The 19,582-nt window shown below is 34.1% G+C and overlaps 1 protein-coding gene across 1 annotated transcript in view; it reads left to right on the top strand.

The window, feature by feature from the left end:
- The first annotated feature begins 3,287 nt into the window (after positions 1 to 3,287).
- MOXD1 (monooxygenase DBH like 1) overlaps positions 3,288 to 19,582 on the top strand; it is a 102,739-nt gene continuing 86,444 nt past the window's right edge. The window contains exons 1-4 of the mRNA XM_044674739.1: positions 3,288 to 3,327; positions 11,237 to 11,403; positions 13,983 to 14,150; positions 14,288 to 14,371. Of these exons, the coding sequence (XP_044530674.1) occupies positions 3,288 to 3,327; positions 11,237 to 11,403; positions 13,983 to 14,150; positions 14,288 to 14,371 (459 nt within the window). The remainder of the gene's footprint in view (positions 3,328 to 11,236; positions 11,404 to 13,982; positions 14,151 to 14,287; positions 14,372 to 19,582) is intronic.

The following is a 19,582-nucleotide window of genomic DNA, read 5'->3' as shown; positions in this document are numbered from 1 at the left end:
ACCACAATGCAAAATTATATGCCCATATAAAACAAGTGAGAAATCATATCTTTTCTTCTGAGTTTCTACTCCCACAATTGTTTCTCTAGATGTGGATAGCATTCTTTCTCATGAGTCCCTCAGAATTGTCTTGGATCATTGCATTGCTATTAGTAGCAAATTCTATTACATTTGATTGTCCCACAGTTTCAGTTACTGTGTATAATGTTCTCCTAGTTCTGCTCATTTCACTCCACATCAGTTAGTGTAAGTCCTTCCAATTCTTATAGAAATCAAGCGATTCACCAATCTTTATAGCACACAACTATTCCATCACCATCATATACCACAATTTGTTCAGCCATTCCCCAATCAAGGGACACCCCCTCATTTTTCCAATGTTTTTTGCCACCACAAAAGGCACAACTATAAATATTTTTGTACAAAGAGTTCCATCCCCATTTTTTCATATCTTTGGGATACAAACCTAGTAGTGACATTGCTGAATCAAAAGGCATGCCTTCTTTTAAAGCCCTTTGGGTATAATTCCTAATTATCTTCCAGAATGGTTGATTCAATTTATAACTGCACTGGCAATGAAATAGTGTCTCAATTTTGCCACATTCCCTCCAACATTTATTATTTCACTTTGATGTCATATTGGCCAATTTGCTAGGTATAAGGTGGTACCTCAGAGTTATTTTGATTTATATTTCTTTAATCAGGAGGGATTTAGAACAATTTTTTCATATGATTATTGATAGCTTTGGTTTCTTCATATGAAAACTGCCTATTCATATTTCTTGACCATTTTTCAATTCGGGAATGGCTTGATATCAACTACCATGTTGCTGATGGAGCTATGAAATGGTATAACCATTTTGGAAAGAAATTTGGAATTATACAAATAAAAATACTTAGATATCCATATCTTTTGAGGTAGGATAGCTAGATCCACAGGTGTTATATATTGCACATCTTTTGAGACTTTTTCAATGTATTCATCAGTTGTGCTGCTCCTATCTCTTCTTTTTGTTTTTTTTTTATCTTAAACATACTATTTAATACATATGATGACTATAAGAGGGGTTAAGGAAGAGATACTTGACATAATTATGATGATGTAAACATCAGAAGATATCAATAAAACATTATTATAATTATAATTTAAATTGGGCTCTTTGAGGTCATGGACCACCTTTCTTTTCACTTGTATTTTTAATCTCAGCACTTAGCACTGTGTCTGGCATTTTGTAAGTACATAATAAATGCTCGTTTTTAACTCTTACCCTCCCTCTTAGAATCAGTACTGGACCTCCTGTCTCTAGACTTGACTCTTAATCCACTGAACCACATAGCTGCCCCCAATAAATGCTTAATTGATTTGATAATTTAGAGAGTAGAAATGTGTTCTCCCATGTAATCTTCTTTAGGAAAGAAGCTACTTAGATTTTGGGCATCTTCAGTATTACTTGGTCTTGACAGAAATACAAATTGTAAATTCTGTATATTACTGCTAAATTTGTTTGCCTTATATTTACTTGAAATGAGTTTATTGTTTTCTTTTTGCTCTTGGCTTATATGCATACTGACTGGTTCTATGATTTCATTGGTATAGAGAATTCCTGGTGAGGAAAATTCTACTTATGCAAGTTAGTACCTTCTCTGGGACTTATAGTTTTAGAGAGTTGACAATGGCATAGTGCCCTTGTCGGTATGTAGTATGCTATACACATAGTCAGTACAAAGACCAAATATGAAGAGCAGCTTTTTTGACTCTGAGGCCAGCTCTCTTTCTCTCTCCACTATGCCATCCTGCTTCTTATAAGGGCTTAGGGGGAATTTATTTAGAAACCATTTTAAAAATAGGACAACAAAATCTAGATTACAGCTTTTAATTGGCTGATAGTATATTCTTGGCAACCTCTAAAAAGAGAAATAAACAGAAGTCTATTGAAGTTAATGCTTAAGCAAAAATTTGATTATCTAATTAGATTTAGCTCCATTGTATCTCCTCTCTGAAGATCTCCACATGCCTGCTGATCACTTTAGCTACTTGGATCTCTTTGTCAGCTTCAGTTTTTGAGGAAATCAAGGGAATTGAGGGGATTAGAACAGCAAGTGGCTAATTGTGGTAATTGAGTGAACCACAGTGACTCCATCTTGTGACTTAATTCTGGAGCTAGCTCACTTCCCTTTCAATTCAATTATGGACCTAGTCCAAACTCTCTCTTGTGAAAAAACTTTATTCAATTGTGGGAACTGGGAGAAAACCTTACTCTATTGTTTGAACCTAGCCCTGAGTGGCTGGGAAACTAGGTTACCTATACCTGCTATCTAGAGACCCTTCACCAAGGACCTCCGTTATGTTGATCAGAAATGCTTTCAGAACTTAAGATTAATGGAAGGACTTTTTTTCATAATTGTACACCTCTAGCAACCCATATGTTTTATCTGAAAACTGGACCCCTATTATTTCCAAGTTCCTTTGTTTATATAGTCACTTGAGAGGAATGGGACATCTTTTTTCTTGAATTCAGGGATTATACCTGTTCACTCTCCCCCACCTAATTTGGAAAGTCCTTAAACTTTCCTCTAATTAGAAATCATATCACCTAATGTAGCATTGTTTCTTTTAGTTAACTGATCTTCTTTGTTGTTTTTACTATATAAAAGTCTGCCTTCTCCTGGTATCTGTGGTCCAGCCCTAAATTGAGGAAAGGATCTTGTCCCGATTTGTTGGTCAATTGGTATGCATTGCCTAATAAATCAATATACTTGGAAAATCAAACTGTTGTTTGATTTGGGTGCCATTTCATAGGCACACAAAATTTTTAGGATATAGTAGTCAAAAACCATTTCGTCTTTCATTCATTACAGTTTTGAATTTCTTTAATCTGATTGATCCCTTCCTGACATTCCTTTCAGACGAGTTACACTCAGAATGGACTTTAAATTGTGGGGAAAAGGACATAAGTAATTTTGGAACATGTATCAGTTTGGGGAATAAAGCAGGCATGGTTGAAGTGCTATAATGAATTCTACCTGAGTAGAGGGGGAAACTAAGAGGTAGGAAAGGAATTAATAAAAAGGAGTTGGTGATATCAAAGACAAATTTTGCCAATTACAAAATTTTACCTTAGTTTGATATTAAATCTGGAAAGGGGGAAAGAAACTCTTACTTTTTCTTCCATCTTGCTTCCCTTTTTTCTTTTCTTTGCTAACCTTACCCTTACGCTGAAGCTTCCTGTTTGTAGCATCCAAAACATAGAAAGGTAATGTTAATATAATACTATTATTTAAGCCACATGATAAGCCAATTAGTTGTTTTAAGGCACCCCAAATTTTTAGGGAATAGTAGTCAAAAACAATTGTGACATTATTTATATGGGAAAATATGCTTCAGATGACAAAATAACTAACTAAAAAACAAACTTTGGAATTCAATCCATCAGTTAATGTGGTGCTAAGTCATATTCTGCCTGACTTTCTTTTCTAGCTAAGAAGAAATTTCTGATTTAATTTCTTTTTCTAAAGTATCTAATGAAGAGGTCTAATACAATATTATCCTCCAGTGATTGCAAAGGGAAGGAGGGACTCAATCACTGTGACATATTAAAGTCCGATGTGAGGTCTTGGGTTCAACTTCCATATTTCATGCTCCTTTGAAGCTGAGGCATAGTCTTTGGTGCATTACTGGAAAGGTGATGGTAGAGAGGCAGTGTAATGAAGGAGAAATAATATTTGGAGCATGGCGTTAGATGACCTAAATTCAAATCTTGGCTCTCTACTTAATACATATTCAACTTTGGTCAAGCCACTTAACATTGATTTTTTTTTTTTTTAACAGATCAACAGTGGTGTAAAAGTAAGGGAGGGGAAGAGACCATGTATTCTGCATCTCAATTCTATGTGGATCAGTGTTTTAACATGACAGACCACAAGTGTGGAGATTCATTTTAAGATGACCAAACAAAACACTAAATCTGAAAGTATTAAGGAGAATCCACTTACAATCTAGTAAAACCAAAAGAAACAGAAAGGCAGAGAAAACTGCTTTAGGAAGCCTGTGGCAGTGAACTGTCTGTTATTCTGTTAATGAGCTTTAGCCATGAACATACAGGAACTAACCAAATCGAATTGAATAAGATGAGTAGTTTCAAGGTATATTTCTCAATTTGCCCAATGAAAAAAGAATGATAACATTGCTCTGTTTAAAACTAATATCAAATTTTAGCCTGAGGGTGGTCTTTAAAGGGTCTGACCTCTTGACCCATTTCAGTGAATTTTTCACTTTGTATCTGAATGTTTTGTGTTATGTGGAAATATCCTGGGTTCATGGCAAAAGTCTAAAGAACTGTCTATACAATAATCCTCAAATTGTTTGAAAACATAACAGACATAGAATTTATTATTTAATGCTTGTTATGCAAAATATTCAAATCTAACCTTAATTTAATAATTTTTTTCACTAAATATTGAGGAACCAGCTATTTTAGTAACATTTCTCCCCTTGGAACCCCATTGCCCCTGATTGATGGTTATGTAATTATAGTGCTTTTCAAATAACTGGCTTCTGTCTTTTTAGATGCTGAGCTCTCAGCTGTTTGCAGAGTGAATTGAGGAGGACTCTTCAACCAGACCAGTCAAGCACTACCTTCCATTCTATACAAAGAATCCTTTGTAGGTCACATTACAGAAAACTCTCTACAGTGAAAATTCAAGTACAATAAATGCTTTCTTTGGTCATCATAAGTACTTAAGTTTTAAGGAATGTAGACAAGGAACAAGATGCTAGAAATCCTAGAGAAAGCTTATCAGATATCACCTGTTTTCATCTTGATTGAGAACAATAAAGATAATAATATTATCATGTGACCATTTGGACTTATTGTCGAAATATCCATATTTTGTATATTTGGATTTTATTTGGATCACTGAATCAGGAATCTGGAGTTGAGAGTCCTGTCTTCTCCATTAACTTACTATGTTGGATATTGGATAAATCACTTTACATTTGTCATCCTCATTTTGTAAAATGAGAGGGCTGGATTAAAAGACCCTTGAGGTGTCCTTTTGTTCTGAAAGTCTATAAATCATAGTGAGAGTAGTCTCAATGAACTGACCCTTTGTGCTCTTAAAGACAAAACATATTGAAGTATCTTAAAGTCAAATTCCTAGAAGGTGGAACTACTATTCCAATTATTAATAATGATAATGTCTGGCTTCAGCTCAATTTTTTTTTAATGTCAGAGATTTGGATGCAAGCATAGATGGTATACTTATGGCATATTTACCATCTTTGCAAGTGATGGGCAGCTAGGAGTAGAATTTAGAACCTTCAAAAGGCAAGCATTATTTGTTTTTGTTTCTCCAGCATGCAGCAGACTACTTTATACCGTAGATACTTAATAAATGTCTATTCAATTGAATTAAATAATTGGATAATAGAATTAGAATCCAGAAAGATCTTGAAAGCTGGAAGCCAAGGAATGAAGTTAATAAGTTTAAATTTAATAAGAGTAAATTAACTGGAGAAATGTAGATATTTCAATAGATTGAGAGTCAGACCAAAAGATTGGGAGGTCCTGGGTTCAAATCTGACCTCAGATGCTTCTTACCTGTGTGACCATGGGCAAGTCACTTAATCCCCATTGCTTAACCATTAGTGCTCACTTCTGCCTTGGAAACAATATATAGTACTCATTCTAGGATGGAAGGTAAGAGTTTTTTTTTTTTTTAAGAATAGAATCAATTTCATGAGAGGTATCCTAACACAGATAGCTGACCTCAAAATTAAGAACTTGGCTCATTCCTTCTTCTCACTTCCATATTGCCTATATGATACTAGACAATTCATAGAATATTAAAGATGGAAGGACCTCTGAGGTAATTTGGTTCAAAGACCATATCTGTACAGAATCCCATCTGAAACATCCATGACCAATTCAGGCTATACTTGAAGATCTCAAATAATAGTGGCAAAAAAAATGATCATTACTACCTAACTCACTCATTTCTGCCTAATCCTATTCATTATCTCTGAAGTTTATTTCTTCCTTTTATCTTTCTTCTCCTGAAAGGATTTAATTTGTTTTTATTATTTTTATTGATATTATTTACTAATCAATATATTCATTCTTTTTGGCCAGTGATTTAAGGATGTGACTTACTGTTTTATTGACTTCTGGACTTGAAAAAGTGATGGAGAAAATATTATTATGCAGACTAAACAAAAGTTTTTCATACTTCTTTTGGGAGTGACTTGTTACCAGCACGTCCACACTTGTACCACTATTATTTACTGTTTGCCAAATAAAATGAAAACTGTGTATTTAAACTTTTAATATAATGTAGAAAGACCAAGGAAGTTTGTGGTAGGCAGGCATAATTTAACACATAATAACAGAGATTTCTTTTGCTGGCCACTAGGTTGGAGGGTGAAGATCTTGCATGCTACCCTTATTTTATTTATTTACTCCTAGATTATTTGCTTGCTAATAAAAGAGTACTTTGGGATGCAGGTGATTTTCTTTAATAGAGCCTCTAAAGTGTTGTGTGTGTGCGTGTGTGTGTGTGTGTGTGTGTGTGTGACTTTGGGGGAATTAGAATCTCTGATATAGATTTTTGTGGATACATATTAACATATGAGTATTAAAAAAGGAAATTAAATTGCAAAATTGTCTGAGACCAAGACTTTCAAGTCAGTATCAAAAGAAAAGTAGTTAAGAAGATAGATTTAATCTTAGCCTGGGACATTCTGCTGATATTTGTTGGTTTTTTGACCATAGGTAAAAATTAATAGTCCATGGCTATGCCCTAAAAGAGCCATATCTCTCTCTACCAGAGAGAAATTAGTCTGACTACTTTATGTTTTGCATGAATAGACTAGCTAATGGCCCTACAGAGAATAGACACTTGAGATCTAGCACAGAGTAGCGGAGAGAAGTTGGGTGTCCATAAAACTAGTGGAAATATCCAGTAGAGAGAAAATGATAGAGCCTGGGTAGTTTTTCCTAGTAGAAATAATTCACCCATGGAGGCCATTTTAATGGGATTATTAGTTGACAGTGGCATTTCTGCATCACTGGAGCTGTGAGTTGCCCTAGTTATATGTGTATTTTGGTCATTCATGTACTTCTTTATGTGCCTTCTATACATATAACTTGACCACATAGTTTTTCTATATGTTTATTCTCAATGGTGGTGTGCTAAGTTCTAGTGTAGTATACGTTTTATTTGTATGAATGAAGGGAATTCTTTTCACTTTATTTGTTGTTTGATTAAACATCTTTGCCTCTAAAGGAATGTGTCCAGTTATCTAGTAAAAGCAAACTCAATGGTTGGCGCTTATGAACTATTGCTTTGAATGTTTATTAAGTCACAGAATAATTGTGGGTTTTATGGGGAAGTATGGAGAGGGCAAACAAAACATACATTTTGTTGCTATTTAATGTTGTCTTTATGGCCCTATATATTTCTTTTTTCAATTATTATTTTTTGTTATTCTAAACTTATCAATAACAACCAGACACGAACGTTTCCATATATAGGTAACAGTAAAAGAGAATTGAATATGAAAACATTTATTTAATACAGATAACTTTTATTTTTTAAAAAAAGAATATAATAAATCAGCATGGCTATTTCAAAGTGTCTTGTTTGTCTGCTTCCTTCCAAACCTCCCCCTGTTCTTTTCTATGCTCTTAAAAATATAAAAATGATTCTCTTTCCTTCCTTTTTCTTTATCACTATTCTTAGCTTCTCCTTCCCAAATTCCCCATCCCTCTCATTAAGCATATTCTCCCTTATAAGAAATAAGCAAGATGAAGCAAAATAAATCCACATATTTTCCATGTCTCTGTGTGTGTGTACATGGAAATATATCTATATACATATATAGATATAGATATAGATATAGATATAGATATAGATATAGATATAGATGATGAGTAGTGAGTAGCGTACCTCATCATCTATCCTCTGAGTAGTAACTGGTCATTGTATTGATTAGAGTTTCTAAAATTTTCTAGCAAAAACTACATTTTTGGACTTCTCTGGACTCTGGAAGGTCAAGCAAAATAAATCCACATATTTTCCATGTCCATATATATTTATATATTTATATGTGTGTGTGTGTGTGTGTATACTCTCCATGGCCTCTGCCTCCCTATTAGGTGGTGAGTAGTGAGTAGCATACCTCATCATCCATCCTCTGAATAGTAATTAGTCATTACATTGATTAGAATTTCTGTAATTTTCTAGCAAAAACTACATTTTTGGATTTCTTTGGACTCTTCTATCATGCTTTCCTTCTCTGGGAAAATCTCTGGGAATTCTAATCATCCTGCAAGGTTGAATTTCCCTGATATATCTTATCTGTGTTGTCTGCCCCTCTGATCGAACCCTTTGCCTGGAGAGTAGGGCCATAGATTCTAGGACCCTTATTTAAAAAAGGAGACTGAGCATGGTTTTTGTCTTTACCAGAAACACTGCTTTGGGATTTCTCTAGAAATTTCCATTATCTTCTGGTATTAGGTGCCACCCCATCACCCTTATTTTTTAGCTTCTTGTTGTATATCATTTTCTCCCCATTAGATCATAAACTCCTTACTAGAACACCTGTCCTTGTTCTTACTTTGAATTACTTTTTGAATTTACTTTGAAGTGCTTAGCAAAGTGCCTGGCAAATAGTAGCTGCCTAATAAATGTTTTTGTTTGTTTGAATGTTTTTTTGACTGATTGACTGACTTTACAATCTGTAGTTATTATAGAATTTGTTTTCCTGGTCCCGCTCACCTCATTCTGCATCAAATAATACAAGTCTTTCCAGGTTTCTCTCAATTTGTTCTACTTGTCATCTTTTACCTCATAATATTTCATATCATTTATATACCTTAATTTGCTTGGCTACTTCATGGCTCTCTACTTTGTTTCCAATTTTTCCTATAATTGATTTGACAAATAATTTTGTACATGTAGGTTTGTACTCTCTTACTTTCTTTGTAGTATATGTTTAATTGTGGTATCAGAGGTTCAAATAGTAAGCACAGTTAAGTGACTTTTAGGGTATATTTCCATAATGCTTTCTATAATGTCAAGACCAAGGTATGGCTCTACAAAACAGTGTATTAATGTGTCTTAAACCGAAGAACCTCCAACAATTATCTTTTTTCCTTTTTTTGCAATTTTGTCTATCTGATGGGTAGCAAGTAGGGCATCACAGTTGTGTTAATTTTATTTTTCTACATATATTTTTAAACATGACTACAGGTAGGGTTAATGAAAGCTCTTTTTATATACATTATGTAGATTCTGTGCAGGACAAGCAAGCTATGTTCTCATTAAAATAAAGAACTGTTGTAAAGTGTAATGATCACTGAATTTTCAGTCAGATCCTGTGCGTCAAGAGGGCTTGAGTTCAAGTCCTGCATTTGCTCTGCAAATCTCCTTGTCTTCAGCCTTATGTTCCTTATGTATCTGTAGAATGAAGTGGTTTTATTGTGATTATTTATTCATTTCATTCAAATCCAACTCTTTATGACCCCATTTGAGGCTTTCTTAGCAAAGACAATTAATTAATTTGCCATTTTTTCTAGCTCATTTTCCAGATAAGAAATGGAGGCAAATAAGGTTAAATTACCCACATTCACATAGCAAAGAAGCATCTGTGGCCAGATTTGAATTCAGGTCTACTTGACTCCATGCCTGTAACTCCATTCAGTGTGCCACCTAGCTGCCCCATGAGGTGACTAGGCTAGATAGTTGCTATGGTTGCTTCTAGTTCTAAATCTACAATACTATGACACAGTTCTGTATATCTGCTTTGAAACTTATTACCTTACTTATTACTGCTTACTATGTAACAGTAAGCAAGTCAAGAAACCTCTTAAGATTTAATTTTATACCTCTGTAAAACAAAGGAGTTGGACTAAATGATTTTAAAATATCTCTTTAAATTATAATATTCTACAGTCAGAACTAGACATCATGAAGCTTGATGTCATCCTATAAAAGTATCAAATATAGATATCAAAATCTTCAGAAGTCATATTTTAAAGAGGATGGAGACATAAATAAAATATTGTCCTCTTGAGAAGAATGCTTAAGAGAGAGAAAAATAGAGTGCTATATGGCCACTTTGTTTAAAAATTCATAAAAAATTGCTAGAAATTGCTATTGACATATTCAAGTCTTTCCCCAAAATTCACATTTATTTTGCAAAACACTAAGATTTAGTTAACGAAGTGTTTCTTAAAAGGAAATTTAAATATTAATAGAAGTGATTGTAATTGTCATCATTTGATACTTTACTCTTTTTTGCTATCCAAATTATATATACATATGTATATATAATTTTCTAAAGTGAAAATGTTATTTTTCCCATAAATTCAGATTATCAGTAGATTTAATAGATTTTGTCATTTCCTGTAGATCACCAAAATGATCAGTGAATATTGATTCTAGAACTGTTTTTTATCTCTTAGCACTGCTAATAGGAAGCATTAGGAAATAGCAATATTTTATTAACACATTAAGCCTATAGAAGTGACTTGTTTTAGAAATTGAGCATATTTTGTATGACAAACACTTTGTGAACTTTAAACCTAAATAAATGCTAGTTATTATTCAGATTTTTTTTGTTTTAATGATTACTGATATAAGACTACCATGAAAGACTTCAAAATCTTGTTCTGAGATGATAGTTCCTATGTCTTGACTTATTCTCATGACATTTCTACCCTTAACTTGCAAAATTCCAGCAACTGGGTACAGTGACAATTCATAATAACAAGTTTCAGAGTACAAAGAAATAAACAGTTCTTTGATCCCAGGATCAGAGGGTGTGTTGTCATAAACCTGCAGAGGCAAGGACTCTCTGCCTTTAGACAGATTTGGGAAAATTGTGTCTTCTGTGGGAGCAGTGGATGGATGGATGGTTTTCTTTACCCTTCTTTTCCTCTGTGGTGCAATGGAAAAGTACCGTTTCAGAATAATGAGAGTTTGATTTTAATACTGGCTTAGCTACTTACTATCTAGCTGTTCAATCTTTGGAGCATCTTTTCAATTTCATTTTCTTTACTGCATGAAGACAATCTCCAAAGTCACATTTTCTGACTATATCTCTGACGAGAACCAAAAGGAAAGATTCATTGGAAGATTTTGCTAAAAATCTTTGAGTTAGATTAGATCCTGCAAATTTTCTTGAGCTCAGTTCATTTCTGAGGTTACTGCAATCAGATTTAAAAAATTTCCCCTTTTTTGTATTTTCCACAGGATTATTTTACAGACACAAATAGAGAATTGAAGAAGGATCCCCAACAGGATTACCATCTAGGCTATGCCATGCAAAACAGTACGCACACCGTAATTGAATTTACCAGGGAACTACATACTTGTGACATCAATGATAAAAGCATAACGGTAAGAAGGTTTATATCTGAATTTATGTATAAATATGCACATCGTTTAAATGAATTATGTTATACATGGAAGCACTAAGTCCTTCAGTAAGAATCTTTGAAAGAAGTCATACTCAGTTTTTAAATGAATATTTTATGGAATTTGGTGTTTCTGCCTGATTGAATATATTTCTTCTAGAAGACTTATTGGAATGACATAAACAATAATTAAGAAAAATTGTAGAAAAAATTTCCTTGTTAAATAAGCAGAAAACCAATTTCAATTTTTGTTTTTATTTTTTTAAGTGAATCATACAATCAGCTTCAAATAAAAACTTTTAGAGTATGGTTACTTTTTTATGCAACTTTTAAATAATTTTGAAACTGACAGTTAAATTTCTCTGTGGAACTTCTACATTTTCAGTTTTCTTCTAATCAACAAAAGGACTTTATATACATTTAGAAATTAACTTGAAAACATCTGAGATTCTTTCAACTACCATACAGGCATCTTTTTTAAACCCTTACCTTCAGTCTTAGAATCAGTACTGTGTATCGGTTCAAGGCAGAAAAGCAGTAATAGGCAATGGGGGTCAAGTGACTTGTCCAAGATCACAGAACTGGGAAGTGTCTGAGGTCAGATTTGAACCTGGGACCTCCCATCTTTGGGCCTGGTTCTCCATCCACTGAGCCACCCAGCTGACCCCTGATTACAACATAATTAATAGTGGACCAAAGTGGAACCAAAAATACATGTGTGGCCATGATTACCTTCATGCACTAGACAATGCAATCATTGTCTAATATTGAGATAATAATTACAGTTAATTCTGTGTGTTAAGGAAGGAATACAGTCAGGATTTTAAAGGAAAATACTTTTGTATTTCCTTTCAAAGCTATCATGACAAAGCAGCTGGCAGTAGTAATATAACTGTGTGTGGGTGGTCCGAGCACTTGCTTTTTTCCCTTGGCCAGCCTTGCTAGTTCAAAACAGGATATTTATTTGACCTCGTTGGACTGTCTTAAGTCACAAATGTTCAGACTGGTAGATTTTCTTTTTCTTACAAAAATAATTATATGTATGCACCATTCAGTAAGCCATCCCACTGATGGCTCCATTCATATTCTTTTTTTTTTTTAATTTTTTTTTTTAGTTTTAAACCCTTAACTTCTGTGTATTGACTTATAGGTGGAAGAGTGGTAAGGGTAGGCAATGGGGGTCAAGTGACTTGCCCAGGGTCACACAGCTGGGAAGTGTCTGAGGTCGGATTTGAACCTAGGACCTCCTGTCTCTAGGCCTGGCTCTCAATCCACTGAGCTACCCAGCTGCCCCCTATCCATTCATATTCTATTGATGACTACCTTGTGTACTTTGAAGCCTATCAAGAAGTTTGGTGATGGTTGATATATTATTTACATGGGCTTTTTCTTGTGAGGACAGAATTACTGAAATAAGATTGTTTTTTTCTCCCCAAAATGATTGATTATATGTGAAAGTGGGCAAAAATGTGGCCTGTACCCTTTTCCACTTCAATATTTGTATGCATTGTCCTTTCTTTTTTTTTTAAATTAATTTTCAGGCATGCCTGACCCTTTTTGACCCCTTTTGGGGTTTTCTTTGCAAAAATACTGGAGCCATTTTTATTTCCTTCTCTGGTTCATTTTACAGATGAGGGAACTGAGGCAAACAGGGTTAAGTAACTGGCCCAGGATCACAGAGCCACTAAGTGTCTGAAGCCAGATTTGAACTCACAAAGATGAGCCTTCCTGACCCCAGAGCTGGAACTCTAGCCATTTCACCACCTAGCTGCCCTTACATCATAGTAGTTATACTAAAATCATCTGATAACTTATTTTTTAATCAAATTAGTGAAATGGTATAATTTCTCTAGCACTACTTTGGGACTAATTATGGTACTTCTAAGAAGCAGCAAACAGAGAGCTGAGCTGAAAACCTGAAAGACCTGAGTTCTAGTTCCACTTCTGCTACATACTGGCTGTATGACCCTGGGCAGGTTACTCAATCTTTCACTATTATATGCAACTCTCTTTGAATTAAGCTGTCTTAAGACAAAAAAATCTATTTTTTAAAAGAAGAAAAATGTATTTTCACTCTATTCCAACTTTACTCCATTCGAAAAGGAAGAGAAAAATCAAATTCTGTGGAACAAGTATATATAGTCAAACAAAACAAATTTACTTACTGGCTCTACTTAAAAACATATATTTCATTCTACACCTTAAATCCATCACCTCTCTTTCAGGAGGTGCATAGTATGCTTCATCACTGGACCTCTAGAATCATAACTAGTTACTGCATTGATCAGAGTTATTGCTTTCAAAGTTTCTCATCCTTTTGATATTATTGCTTTTGTAGAGATCATTTTTCCAGTTCGGTTTATTTTATTCTTCATCAGTATGTAAAAGCCTTAAAAGCTGTTCATCTTTATAATGTTTATATTAAATTATACATTTACTCTTTTGCCTTTTATTTACTTAATATCCTGCTTTAAAATTTTTTGGTTTGTTTATTAAATCTGCTAAGTTGTGAGGAAAGGACTTCTTTGAAACTCATTTTCATAAGACAATCTTTTCATTTAGGAAAGCACAGTGAGAGTAATATGGGCCTATCACCATGAAGACATTGGTGAATCGGGTCCTACATATCATGGATCCAATCGGGGAACCAAAAGTCTGAAATTGTTGAACCCAGAGAAAACCAACATTTTGTCAACAGCCTTACCATACTTTGACTTGAGAAATAAAAACGTAAGTTTCTTTGCAGTTATATATTATATTGAGTTGTAAACTTTGATGGAATGGAGTGCATTTCCTAAACTGATTACTTTTGTTTACATGGGAAAGTTGTCTGACTTTCATATTTCCCTTCCCTTCTATTAAGACAGGTGCTGATTCCAGATAAAGGCACGACATATTGGTGCCAAATGTTTAAGATCCCGGTGTTTCAGGAAAAGCGCCATGTGATAAAGGTAGAGGACCTATTCAGATTAAATTTAGTCATTTGATATGTGAAATGTTTTTTTTTTTTGCTTTAAGTAATTTTCATGGACTCATGTATCTAGGGTTAGAAGGGATGTTAGAATTCATCTGGTCCATCTTCCTTGTTTTCTACATAAAGAAACTGAGGCTCAGATAGATTAAGTTACTTTTCTGAGGTTGTACAGGTGATGGAAGAGCATTTAGGTATAATGCTCTTTTCACTATGCCAAATAAATAGAAAAGAGATTTATTTTGTTACACCTGGGTGAAATCATATGGATTTTGCAGCATGGATCAGTATAAAAAATAGAACTAATTTGTATAAATAATTACTTGTTACACTTCACCAAGTTTTGCAAATCTCAGAAAATTCTATCACTTTCTGTGTAGTTCAATAGTTAGAGCTTCAGGTCTCCAGTCAGGAAGACCTGAGTTCAGATCCAACCTCAGTCAATTAGTATCTATGTGACCCTGTGTAATGCTGTTTGCCTCAGTTTTAATTTTCTATAAAGTGAGTTGGAGAAGGAAATGGCAAACCACTCCAGGATATTTGCCAAGAAAACCTGAAATGGGGTCATGAAAAGTTAGACACAACTGAAATGACTGAACAATAACAACAAGTGTAGTGTTTTTATCTCTGTAAGTTCTTGGTTATATGTGCCAGTTGGAAAAAGTTTTCCAAGGAAGAATAGCAGTTATAGCATGTGTGTGTTTGTGCATGCAGATTTTCATTTTGTTTTTAGTAATAGGAAATAAACCATTTTATCAAGTTAGGAAACAATGATGTCAGTTTGAAGCAGAGCATTGATATTTCCTAGTACATTCCACCCAATGAGGCAGCAATCATTCATCAGATAATGCTCAAGTACCTACTGTGCCCAGCTTACTGCTAGCCACCAAGGGGCATAAAGAACCACAATTACAAAATTGTTCAGGAAGAGACAGAGAGAGAATGTTTTGTGAAGCTCAAAGCGTTACATAAATGCTTGCTATTATTATTGATCATCCTCATTTTTATTATTAAGACATGACTAAATATTCTCAAAGAATCTATAATGTATCTGGGACATAAAATGAACACCTGTGAAAGAATAGCAATGAAGGCTAGAATATAATTAAGTGGAAAACTGTATGTCATCCTCAACTCCTCTATCACCACTCCCCTTCCCTTATCCAGTCTATTGTCAAGAGTTGCCTTTTCTACTTTCATAATATTACTTTCCATATACTCTCTTCTCTCCTCTGACACTACAATTCTCATCATCTCATGGCTGGGCTACTGCAACAGCCTCATCTCTGGTTTCTCAGACTCATTTCTTCCTACTAAAATTCATTATTTAATCAGATGTCAAATTGATCTTGCTAAAGTATGGACTTGAACATATTTCTCCTTTATTCAATAAACAAGTGACTCCTTATTACTTTTAGGGCTAAATAGAAAATTCTCTCGTTTTAGAAGCCCTTTGTAACCCAGCCCTTTCCTGACTTTCTACTCTTCTTATTTCTTACCCTTCTCTACTTACTGACCTCTTTGCTGTTCCTTAAACATGACTATCCCAATTCTGAACAGAAAGGTTAAGCATGAGCTAAAGGTTTGAGTTGAAAGGGATCAGAGAAGTCATCTAGTTAAAAACAATCAGTTAGCAGATGAGAAAAATGAAATGTTAAGTGGCTCAAGGTTCTAATTGTGGGTCCATTTTTCTGTCTGGTACTTTTTTATACCTTAGGTGGTTTATCCACAATTGGAAAAGACATTCTCTTTTTCAATGAGTATGATAATTAGTGAACATGGTATGTGAGGACTGGGGATACAAGAGTATGTGATTTCATTCTTGCTCTCAGAAAGCTCAAGATTCCTTTCAGGAAACCATTTATTTTATTCAGTTCAAAAGTACATTTATTAAATGCCTACAATGCATAGTTCTGTGATGAAGCTACACATCTATAAATCAGGTCTGCCCTAGAGATTATTACCATCAAATATATACAAGTATTTTGTTGTTCAGTGATTCAGTTGTGTCTAATTTTTTGTGACGCCATGGACTATAGAACAACAAGTTCTCCAATCCTCCACTATCTCTCAAAAACTATTTCCAAGTCATGTTCATTGTTTCCAACACCATCTATCCAACTGAATCTCAGCTACCCTCTTTTCCTTTTGCCTTCAATCTTTCCCCAAATCAGGGTCTTTTTCAGTGAGTCTTGTTTCACTATGTGGCCAAAATATTAAAGCTTCAGTTTCAGTATTTGACCTTCCATGCATAGTGTGAATTAATTTCTTTAAATATTAACTGATTTGATCTCCTTTCTGTCCAAGGAACTCTCAAAAGTCTTTACCAGCATTAAAGTTCACAAATGTCAAATTCTGCAGGGCTTAGTTTTCCTTATAGTCCAAGTCTTGTAGCCACACATTGCCACATAGTATTGACCATATGAACTTTTGTCAGCAAGATGATATCTCTTCTTTTTAGTATTTTGTCCAGATTTGTCATAGTATATAAATGACTATGTTATAAAAGAGAATGAGATTATCTCTAAAAGAAGCCCATTTAAACCTATTTTCTCTTGTTTTGCCTTCTGTGGAAATGGATTATTTTCCTGCAGTCTTTGTTTATCAAGTTGTGTCTTTTCTAGGCTGACTAACCTTTCAAATATTTTAACCTTTTCTCATAGGTCTCCTATTTTCAACAATTTAATCATCTGAATAATTCTTTTCTGAATCTTCTTATTTGGTAAAAATGCATAAAAGAATGACTGTTCTCTTTCTCCAAATTTTATGATTTTATCATTAAGAATTCTTATAGCAACATTCAAATAGTTGATTTGTCTACATGCCCTTTCTCTATAGTTACCTTATCTTCACTGGAGAAAGAAAAATAGCCTCTTTATACATTTAGTTCTTTAAATTTTGGGAGTGTCACTGGCAGAATTGAGTACTGCTTTTGGAAAAGGAACATGAGGGGCTTGAGAGAATATCTCAGGGAAGGTGAAATATGCCACTATAATTGCATATTATGGTGATAGTATATGGAATTATAAAAAAGGATTCTAGCTACTATCAGAAGACTTGCATTTGAGTCCTGGCTCCATCACTTACTACTTGAATGACCATAAAAATGATTTAACCTTTCTTATTCTCAATTTCTTCATCTATAAATTAAGAATAACAAAATTTTATACTACCCACCTTAAAGAGTTGTTGTAATAAAAAGAGTGTGTAATCTGTGTGGTACTGTTTAGAAATGCAATACCATCATCACTACCACCATGACAATCATTTTTGACAACTGAGATCTCAAGGGAATAGTACTGTTTTCTTTGCAACAGAGCAGAGTCCATTATTTACCACCAAATTGGATTTCATTGTATCTTTATATTTCCCTGAGTTACACAAAAGGGGACTGTTTAATTTGGAAGACTGTCTCCCATGGCAAGAAAATCTAAGCAGATTTATTGGTAATATCACCAAAACTGGATATCCATGAAATGTCTACAAAGTCAGAGAACTGAATAGCCATGAAATATTCACTCCTGTAGGTCTGTTTTTATATACTATGCTCATTTCACTTTTAATATCATGGATAACATGTCAAAATGAAATTCTATCCTAGTTTTCCCATTGCATGAATCATTTTTATTTTCGTTTTCATTCTACTGAATTTTCCAATATTAACACACTTTTGTGTGTCTGAAATGTCAGCTAAGTTAGGGTATTTCTGTTTCAAGGAATGTACAAACCCTCAGTGAATTGTGGGAGTTTTTACTTTCCAAGTGTCAAACAAAGGATGAATTCTTGACAGCTGGCAGAATTATTTCTTTGTGAATCTCTACCTTTTTGCAGGGGATGTGGGGATGACACTTAACAGTTTTTTTTCTCTTGAGTACTTTACTCTTTTCCCCTTTGGCTATAGTATTTACATTTTTAGCATTGATGGGAAGCATTGGTATAGTGGCTAATGAGCTAGTCTTGAAACTGGTATGTCTGTGTGTATGTATATACTGGTATGTATGTATATACTGGCTGTGTGATTCTGGGCAAACTGCCTGGTTTCTTAGTTTTCTTACTCTAAAACACTATGTTGCAATTATCTACTTTGACAGCAGAAGCTTACATCATTTTAGAGTTTCTTCTACCAATGAAATAACAAATCCAGCCCTTATCCTTATTCTGTACATCAAGTTGAATTCTCATAGCCATGAATTTTTTGTTTCCTGTTATTTTCTCTTATTTTGAGATTACCTGGAAAAGCAATAAAACCACTTGGCTGAAATCAAGAGATTTGTTTCCAATCTACCACCACTGCTAATAAGCTGTATGAAAGTTATTCATATTTTCTAATTCTGAGGTTTCTTATCTGTAAAACTGAAGGTGTTGGCTTAAATTATTTAAGGGCCTTTCTATCTCTAATGTTCTTTCAGTCTATTTTTTCATGTTTTGGCTCTTCTGATATCTAATACATTTATAAATAGTCTAAAGCTTAGTCTATTTGTCAGGACCTCAGAAGGTGTTGTCAAGGATCCACCTGTCATTGGCTCTGTGATATGCAGCCGTCATTACTCAACTTACTGGTCTACTTCTATCCTAAAACTTAGGGCAACTTACAGCATGACCTAATGCAAGAGATTTTTCCAAAGAAACTCTCAGCCTAGGGAAATGCTTTTGTCTGTTTTCATTCACTTTGAAGAAATAAAATTTTCTTATATCTTTGTTTTCCTAACTGCATCACTTCTTAATTTAACTATGATTTATAAGGATATTCTATTTACTACTTCTATTTTGTAGGTTGAATCATTACTCTAATGTTTAGAATCTTTGAGCTTATACTATTTCACATCACCATTGAATTTCTTCAGAATGATGTATTTTTAATACTACTTGCAACATGTGTTATTGTTGCTTTTTTGTCAGGACACTTAGCAAACTGTTTTGGACATGTTAGAAAAAAAATTCAATGCTTTATAAACACAGAATCTCATACTTTTCTTCTTTGGAGGTTTGCTACAGCTAGGCTGTATTAACTATGAATATTTTGATGCTTGTTCTGGAGAATCATCATCATTATCACTATCATCATTATCTTCCTTCTTCTCCTTCCGCTTTCTCCTTTCCTTTCCTTTCCTTTCCTTTCCTTTCCTTTCCTTTCCTTTCCTTTCCTTTCCTTTCCTTTCCTTTCCTTTCCTTTCCTTTCCTTTCCTTTCCT

This window comes from Gracilinanus agilis, chromosome 4 (assembly GCF_016433145.1).
Source record: "Gracilinanus agilis isolate LMUSP501 chromosome 4, AgileGrace, whole genome shotgun sequence".
In the NCBI taxonomy this organism is placed as follows: domain Eukaryota; kingdom Metazoa; phylum Chordata; class Mammalia; order Didelphimorphia; family Didelphidae; genus Gracilinanus; species Gracilinanus agilis.
Note: the sequence above shows the minus strand (reverse complement) of the source record. Positions and strands in the feature narration are given on the sequence as shown.